Source organism: Petaurus breviceps, unplaced genomic scaffold, assembly GCF_028583685.1.
Source record: "Petaurus breviceps papuanus isolate PSGF00001 unplaced genomic scaffold, PetGlider_PUasm1.0 186, whole genome shotgun sequence".
In the NCBI taxonomy this organism is placed as follows: Eukaryota; Metazoa; Chordata; class Mammalia; order Diprotodontia; family Petauridae; genus Petaurus; species Petaurus breviceps.
In genome coordinates, this window is record NW_027185798.1 from 35,406,957 (window position 1) to 35,416,225 (window position 9,269).

General features: G+C 43.2%; 1 protein-coding gene across 1 annotated transcript; it reads right to left on the reverse strand.

The window, feature by feature from the left end:
• Positions 1–5,474: 5,474 nt before the first annotated feature.
• LOC138162240 (disintegrin and metalloproteinase domain-containing protein 30-like) lies at positions 5,475–7,721 on the reverse strand. The gene has a single exon (XM_069089273.1). It carries the CDS (start codon positions 7,719–7,721, stop codon positions 5,475–5,477), a length of 2,247 nt encoding a protein of 748 aa, XP_068945374.1.
• Between the last annotated feature and the right edge of the window lie 1,548 nt (positions 7,722–9,269).

A 9,269-nucleotide genomic window follows, 5' to 3' on the forward strand; every position in this document is an offset into this window, starting at 1 on the left:
GTAAAGCTCAGGTCCCAGAGTCAGGAGGACCCGAGTTCGGTTCTGGCCTCAGACACTTAGCACACACATACACACACACAAACACTAGCCACGTGACCTTGGGCAAGTTACTTAACCCCAATTGCCCTCCAAAAGGCAAAAAAAAAAAAAGATAGAGGCAAGCAGGGAAAACAAAGAAGTATAGCTGAAGTAGAAGGTCAGAAAAACATGGAAGGCAGCAGAAATAATTCGTTTTTGGCAAGAAATTGTAAAGAATAAAAGACTCACATTTTCTAGAAAGGGAATAAGGCTAGAAAAATACTAAAGGACAAATCAAGATAGCATATGGATGGAGGGTAACAGTGGTGAAATATCAGACAAGCAGGCTCCAAGAAAAGTTTATTCAGGAGTTGGAAACAGACTGTCAAAGCTAGATAGCAGCTAAGAAAAGAACAAGTCAGAGGAAGAAGAAACTGTGTATGTGTAAACACTCCCTACCCAGGAAGTCATTGAAGTCTGTCCTCAACCTAGGCAAACCTCTGGGCTGCAAAGGTTATCCCTTTCCTAAGTAATAGAAGGCCCCTATAGAACAAGGGGCACCCATAGACTGTAGAGATGCAAATAGTAACCTGAACTCTGGACAGGGAATTCAGACCAGTAGACCGGAAAATGTTGCCTGAGACATCCAGAAGATTGATAGTTCAGTAGAAATCAGTTCAGTCAGTCAATAGGAATGTCAGCACTATTTAGCCAGTGAGCATATTAGCCACGTGGCCATATCCAATTGATTTCCAACTTCTACAAATTTGACTTCCGCATCTTTTGCCTCCATCCCCTTCTCTGAGCTCACAAGCCAATCCATCTATCAAGTATGTATTAGGCACCTACTGTATGCCAGGCACCAAGATAGGTTCTGGGGATATAAGTTCAAAGGATGAAGCAATTCCCACTCTTAATGACTTTACATTCTAATGAGAGAAAAAACAATTACACATAAAAACATGTACAACATAAATCTAAAGTTAATAAACACAAATATGTGCAAAGTAGTCGAATACGGGGACAGCTAGGTGGCACAGTGGATAGAGTACTGGGCCTGGCTGGTGTCAGAAGGACCAGAGTTTGAATCTGACCTAAGACACTTAGCATCTGTGTGACCCTTAACCCTCTTTGCCTGAGTTTCTTCATCTGTAAGACAAAAGGACAAACCACTCCAGTATCATTGCCAAAAAAATCCCATGAACAGTTGGTACTCAGGGTCACAGAATCAGATGCAACCGAGGTCGGGCACAAAGAGTTGAGGAAATAAGGCCAGTATCTGAGTTTCATCTTATAAGAGAAGGACGTGGAAGATAGCTAGTGCAAAGCAAGAGGAAAGATGGAGGGTAGTGTGTGAGGAACACAGAAAAAGTCAGTTTGTGTGGATCACAGAATACAGGAGGGTAAAAATGTCAAATGAGCTTGGAAAGTTGGCTTGGGGCCAATTTGTATAGAACTTTAAAAGGTAAACAGAGTAGTTTGTATGTTGCCTTAGAGGCAACAGGAAGCCGATGCAGCTGGTTGAATAGGGGAGTCATTTGGTGATATCTGTGCCGAAGGAAATTTTCTTTGGCAGCAATGTGTAGAATGGACTAGAGGAAAGAGAGACACGAAGTAAGAAATATGAGGTTTTTGCCATAATGCAGGTGAGAGGTAATCAGGGCCTAAACAAAGGGGTCAGCTTTGTGAGCAGAGAAAAGGAGTCAGATTGGAGAGACATCACCAAGGCAGATAAATCTCTGATTTGGCAATGTTGCTATTTGGATATATCTTTCCTCTCCATGCTTTGCATTGTTCCCTTACTATAGTTATGTCCCTCTTCTTTTATGGCAAATTTCTATGATCAAAAAGTTTGGTAAGCAGAATATTAAATCTATTAAATAATAGATTGATCCTGGAACATCTGAAGTTTCTATAGTAAGATGCAAGTAGAAGATCGAGCTATTTGGCCTAGAATTTTAGCTCAAACAACTAATCAAACATCTATTCTTGACATCTATTACTAGTATATATTCCTTTTTAAGTTAGGGTCCTTTAACTCTTCATAATGGTATGGGGATAATTAGGTCAAGGACTTGAGAAACCAGGACATTATTCTGCTACTCAGTTAATAGCTTACCTGTCTCAGGTTTGTTACAATTAGTTAATGTTAAAAGAAGAATGGCTTATGGCCTATCTTGTAAATGCCTTAAAGGAAGTATCTACCTTAATTAGGGGTGACTAGATTAATTAATTAGATTAATTAATTATAAAAATTAATTAGGCATGACTAGAATTTGGAATTGTTTTATTACATGATATGTACAATTTTAAAATTGATCACTCAATGTATTGTGTATGTATTGGAGTCTGCTATTAATCCCTTAATGGAATCTCATCCTCCTGATGGGACAATGAATAATGGATTAATGCAAAGTATAAAAACTGGGTTCTAGTTTTTCTGCTTTTTAAATACAAATTTCTTAGATCTATCAACATGACAATTGGCTATGGTTTCCAATTTTTTATTTTATAACAATAGAGACATAAGAGATACCTTTCAATATTTGATCTGGTTATTGGCAAGATAATTTTAATTTTTGTTAAGATACATTTTGTAGGAGATTTTAAGAAAGAAAGAAGATCTCTTCAAAAGGAGTGTTGAGGGGAATGATCCACTGGAAACTGCTTAAACAACACTTCTGAAGAAGGTCTTCGGTCAGGGAACCTTAAAAATGAAGAGCTATAGGGTTAGGGGTGCTCAAGACCCCAAAACACCAACACGCTGGGTCCTGCCAAATGAATTCGACTCAAGCCTTCTCTCAGCCAAGGAAAAGAAAAATTCATTAAAAGTTTGCCATAGGGGTGGCCAGGTAGCACAGCGAGTAAGCGCACCGGCTCCAGTGTCGGGATGACCTAGGGATTGAATCCAGGCTCAGACACTTAGCACCTACCCAGAAACACCTGGCCTTGTAACCTTGAGCAAGTTACTTAACCCCAATTGCTTAGGGACAGCCAGGTGGCTCAGCGAGTAAGAGCACCGGCTCCAGTGTCAGGATGACCTGGGATCAAATCTGGGCTCAGATACTCAGTACCACACCCAGAAATAACTGGCAGTGTAACCTTGATTAAGTTACTTAACCCTGATTGCTTTAAAAAAAACAAAAGTTTGACATATTGGGTAGACTCTTAAGGAGCCTTGGCATCTGTAAGGTTTGTATTGGACAAGAGGGCTTGCATTGGATACAGAGCAAGTCTGTGCTAGGTCATTCTATGGCACTCTCACACCACATGGAGGCAAGGTGGGGTCTTATATACAGAAGGTTGAGGGAGGAATCTAGGGGTGGTCTAGAGGAGGAGTTTGGGGAGGATCTTCAGGAGGGGTCAGATGAGGTCAAGCTCCAGAAGTGAGTTTGGGGAAGGTCTTCAGGAGGAGTTAATGAGGTCAGACTCCAGTAAATGAGTGAAGTTGCTGGAGGCTACCTGGAGAGGACAAACAATGGTAGGCTAGGCCAGTTCAAGGGTGTAGCAGTTGAGGATCCAGGGTGGGGCCTAGCTGGATAATAGAGGGCCAAGCTAGTAACGAAGTTTGGGCAGAGCCACAATGAAAGACTTATATGGCCTCATGCAAATGCCTCATCAAACTGGAAGATTCAATCAGAGTTCAAGGGGGTTTCCAGAGCCTGTACCTCATCACTTTGTTGTACCTGGCCCCATTCTTTCCCATCCCCCAATCAGCTCTCCCTCATGGAAGTGAGCAGACTGCCAGGTTTAGCTCCACCCTCCCCCAATATCAGCACTCTTTCATCTGTGTTAGGGACACTTGGTGCTGGCAGCTGGCGGGAATTTCAAGGTGTGTACTGACCAATCACTGATTTCTGGCCTCTGCAAGCTCCTGTTTAAGTAATACCTAACCATTGGCCGTGTGGCATCCCTTTAAAAACTGAGGCTTTACCTGAGATTGCCACTGTACCATTTGGGTGGGACTGTGGGAACAGTCAGCCCGTCATGTGGCCTGATCAGCCAACATGGCACAAATAAAGGGTTCAATTCTAAATTGTTACTTGGGTCTTGCTTGTGTTTTCTGGCCACAACAACTTCGACCAGAAAACTTCATCAGATGATGTCCTAACCTCCAGACAGCTGTATGAGATGAGACTTCTGTGCCTTAAATGGATGATTTTTGTTCATTGTTTACCCTTTGCCTTTTCAACTGCCCCCTTGGTTTTATCAATGCTATCAATTTCTTCCCTCCCCACCTTTTTCATATTGTTACTTCAAAACCCTTGATGAAGGGTTATCAGTTAGTGATTCATTGAGAAGGCTATGCAGGGTTTCCTCATCCTTTCTTTTTGGTCTAAAACTGTGATTTCCTCTGGATAGGGAACTCCCAACATGGAAATTCTCTCCACTAATGCAGACTGGCAACATGCCTATAACTTGGAGTCTTAGGGCATTGCCTGGGGCACTCTGATAGTTAAGTGACTTGAACATGCTAGCATATCTGATAAACAGACTCTTAAGACTGACCCTCCAGAGCACCCACCTCACAGGGCTGTTGTAAGGCTCAAATGAGATAATACACATAAAGGGCTTTGCAAACCTTCAAATGCTATAAAAATGTATTATTGTTGCTGTTGTCAAGTGATGCCATCTTATCATCTCATCCTAACAGAAGAACATGACAGGATTCTTTCCTATGAGGTCACCTTTCTATGCTTAGCTAAAAATTGGATAGTTTGGAGGTTTGCAATAAGACCAAGCATTGTTCTGAATAACACGGCCAATTGCCTACTTACAGGATTCACTTTGCATTCTGTATCTTTTCTAGCTGCCAAAAGTTGGGCACATACCAATCATTCTCTGGGGGTTGGGGGAAGTGGGGTAGAGGTCTAAAAAATACTTCAAAATGAAAAAGAAAACAGATGAAAACATGTTCTATGAATTGATGTGGATATTCTGTAATTTTCTCTGTATGTTAGATTCCGCAACACTGGAAGCTGTCTATTGGTCTATAATCTTTTTTCTGTTTCTGTTTCATGTAGGAAAGGAAGCAGGAGATAAAAAGAGGAAATAGTGAAAACTTCTATTTGTTCAGAGGAGTCACAAAACCAAACATAACTGCCAGGTTTGAGGGATGTGATGTGAGCCAGGTTGGAAAAGTAACACCTAAAGCTGGAGCCCAGGAGATTTTGACCTATCAAGTTTTAGAGGGTTAGGTAAGCATCCCAAGAACAAATTCAATCCCCCAAAATCTTCAATATAAAATCTAGGGCCAACTGAATGCTCCAAAAATAGAATAACCTTGGTTGGTTCAAATATGAAGTCAGGTTTTATTTAATAACCAGAACCCAAGGAAATACCCAAGATGAAAAAGAGAACTTTGATAAGAAACCACAAAATGAAGTTATGAGCCATCCTCGCCTTCCATAGAGAATATTCAAGTGGAGTTTTTTTGTTTTTGATAAATAATAATCTCATTTGCGAGGTTGGGGGTATTTCTCTGGGAATTTCTTCCTTTTTTCCCCTTTGTTCTTTGGCAGAGGTTTTTTTGCTAAATGAACTACCACTTTCACCTTTCGTTTAAGGAATCTTCCTATCGCTTCTTTCAAGATTACCAGAACCAAGGACATACCTAGTGAAACAAGTCGAATAAGCATAATAGGCACAACTTTAACTGGCTTGGGAATTTCTTCTCTTTTTCCTGGAGGCCCACTGTCGATGCTTCCTCCATAACCAGGAGTCTCACAGAAGGGAGGGGCCCATCCATAGTTACAGTGGCAATGTTTCAAATTGTTGCAAACACCTCGTTTGTTGCACTTATGTGGGCTACAGTCATAATGGAGGACTGAAATATCTCGACAAACGTGGTTAAGACATATCAAGTTTTTACCACAGGCAGTGCCATCTTTCACGGTTCCATCATCTCGTAACTGCATTGTAACCATTCCAGAATGATAGTCTATCCCCCAGCACCGAATATTAAACTCCTTCACATGAGTGAAAATGACTGTTGTATGATCAGGCATTTCAGGGACATTCTTCACATTGACACACTGCAATCTTCCACACAATATATCTTTTGCTTTACAACTTCTATAGCCTTTCCCTATCAAGCCACAGTTACCAAATCGATCAGTTTTTCTATTCACTTCTAAGTAGCATATAAAGGGAGCATTCCTGGCACCAGACCCAAAAATCTCTTTGCACTGCAAAAAGCGATCAGAACATCTCTTATGGTAACAATGGGCTTCCCTACTGCATGGGGTTCCATCTTGCATGTAAAAGTCACTTGGGCATTGATTTGAAGTTCCGTTGCAGAATTCCACAAGGTCACACTCGTTTTGTTTGTCTCTGCATACGTGTCCAGATGGACTGAAATGACAATTGGTGCAGCACAAACCACTGCTGCACTGCGCTCCAGGTTTCAATTTACAATTGGTTTGACAACACATATCTTGTTTACATTGCCTTACTGTACCACAGTCACACTCCTCTCCTCTCTCTACTACTTTGTTTCCACATTGCTTCATCCTATAGGGAATGCCTGGTACATCATCTAGACACTCACCTTTCCCAGTCACATGGTTGTAATAGCTTACAAAACTGCAGTTACTGAAACCAAACCTTCCACCACTGCCCATGATACAATCTTTTTTACCTTGACAATAACACCTTGCTTGATCATGGGGCATGCCAACACCGTGACCAAATTCATGAGCAGACCAGGTCGCAGGAGCAACCAGGTTTTTATTTGGCAAAGTGCTTGTTGATGCTCCAAAATTCCTATCACAGACAGATCCAACATAGGCCCATCCCAATGCATCAGGAAAATATTTATGCACATATAAGTGTGACCAATCTGTTGTGATTCTTGGATTTAGAACCCTTTTTCTATAATTGCTGAACTCTCCAAGAACTTGGATCAATTTCTTCACATTAACATTTACTTTGCTTTTATCTGTCCAGACCTCAATGGCTTTTAAGTGTATTCTGGCATTCAAAACCTGAAAGTATGTGTCCATGATACCTACCATGACAATTGTGTCACTGATGGCTTTGGTTACATTGGACCCCAAAAAGAGATAGCGAAGTCTGTCCACTACAATCATCACCTCCATATACTTCTGGTGAATGTAGGAAGAGGTCCAGGAATGGGCTCTGGGGGCAAGCTTGCTCAGCTGCCTCTCAATCTCCTGATCCGTTAGGCCACACGTGAAGTTGGTGATGAAATCGTCCTTCAGGCGATAGACCACGTGCTCGAAGCTGTACGAAGCCTGTATGGGCTCGATCTGGTACACGCTGTCCTCAATCTGTAGCATCCCCCGGAGGCCGCCCAGGCACGTGCTCAGCACTGCCTCGGACCTGTGGGCCCCCTCCACCGACCCCCGGAAGTTGCAGTTATTGGGGATGTAGGGCTGGTCCTCCACGCCGCTGCCCTCTTCCGTGAAGGTGAACACGCGCAGGTGTCGCGCCAGCAGCAGCTTCTTGGGCCGCAGGTGGATGATGTTCTTCTTGCCCTCGATGCGCAGGAGGTAGGTCGTGCGGCTGGCCACTTCGGGGCCACCCCCGCGGGTCACCAGTTGCCTGGGGATGACCACTTCGTAGGAGGTGAAGCCCCAGTCCGGGTTGAAGACGGAGTCCTGGGCCAAGCAGCAACCCCCCAGGATGAGGGTCCCCAGGCCCAGCAGAAGGAGGGAACCGCCAGGGGTCGCGGCCCCCATGCCCAAGAGCCGCAGCTGCAGTTAGTGGAGGAGCCGAGGCTCCAACAGCCGCCAGGCCGGCTGACCGCTGCGGTGACCAGACCGCGAAGGGGGAAGGGAGAGACAGGCTGAGAACGAGGCTCCTCGGGCTCCGCCCCGCCCCGCCTCGCGGGCTGTGCGCATGCGCTCCCCGCAGACAGTTGAGGGGGAGGGAAAGGCTGGCTGTTGGCCCCTCCCAGAGCAGAAGAAGGGGAAAGCAGGGAAGGGAGAGAAAGGAAACCTTACTGATGAGGAAGGTGAAGGAGCCAAGTTCAAGGTGGGGGGGGGGGGGGGGGGGCGGAAGCTAAGAGACAGGCTTTTGTGAGGAAGCCCACCCAGGAAACAATTCATCCCATGCCGCCCCCCACCCCCCGCGCCCCTTCACGTGCTAGAGGGAAGCCTGAAGGCCTCAGTATGTGCGTGTGTGTGTTTCTGTGTGTGCACTTTCATTTCCTCCACTTCAAATAAAAGTGTAAGGTTCCCACTCTCACCCCAGCTGAGAAAAAATAGCCAGGCCTACAACTGTCTACCCTAGTGTATTCCTCTTGCCCTCCCTTCTCTTTTCATTCTAAAAGCATTCGAGTGCATAACCAATTGGCACCCGGGACCTCTGAGTTTTTCTTTATTTAATTCCCTCAATAACCTTTGAATGCAATAAGGTTCTGAATGGATACTTGTTTCTTTTCCTGTTAGAAAGTTAGTGGTATATGATCATATTGTCTCCCTTGGATTGCTCAAATACATTTATTTTTCTACTTTTCTCTGGAACCTTGTGTTTGTATTTCAAAGTTCCTACACATGGCTTATCTTTTCATCAGAAATGTATGAAAACTAATAGTAAATAATTTTTTTTAAATGCTTAAAAGACCTCTATTAAATTAAAGATGTATTTTCCCAGCCCCCAACCCCAGTTGGGATTATACTCAGCTTTGCAGTTTGGGGAAAAAGATAATGAGTTTGGTTTGGGACATATTAAGTTTAAGGTATCAATGGGGTGTCATTTTTGAGATGTCCAGTAGGCAATTGGAGATGAGAGGCTACAGGTCAGTGGAGAGGTTAGGACTGCATAAGCATATTAAAGAATCATCAGCATGAAGATGATAGTTGAATCTATGGGTATTGATATCACCAAATGAAGAAATATATAGAAAAGATAAGAGGGCTGAGGACAGAGTCCTGGGAGATGCTCACAGTTGGCAAACCCAACCTGGATGAAGATTAACAAAGGATCATATATGTAATGAGTATCATACTGTTTGCCTTCTCATTGGGTGGGGAAGGCACTGGAGGGAGGGAGAAAATTTGGAATTCAAAATTTAAAAGTGAATGTGAAAAGATGAAAAGAAAAATCCAGCAAAGGAGACTGAGGAGTGGTCAGATATGTAGGAATACAACTAAGAGTGTCATGAAAACCTAGAAAGAATATCAAGGAGAAAGTAATCCAACAGTATCAAAGGCTGAAAAGAGTTCAAGAAGGAGGAAATTTGAAAAGAATCATTAGATTTGATAACATATCATTGGTAACTTTGG

Bases quoted from the DNA above. Each gene is read 5' to 3' on its own strand.
- LOC138162240 (XM_069089273.1), bottom strand. From the start codon at position 7,721: ATGGGGGCCGCGACCCCTGGCGGTTCCCTCCTTCTGCTGGGCCTGGGG.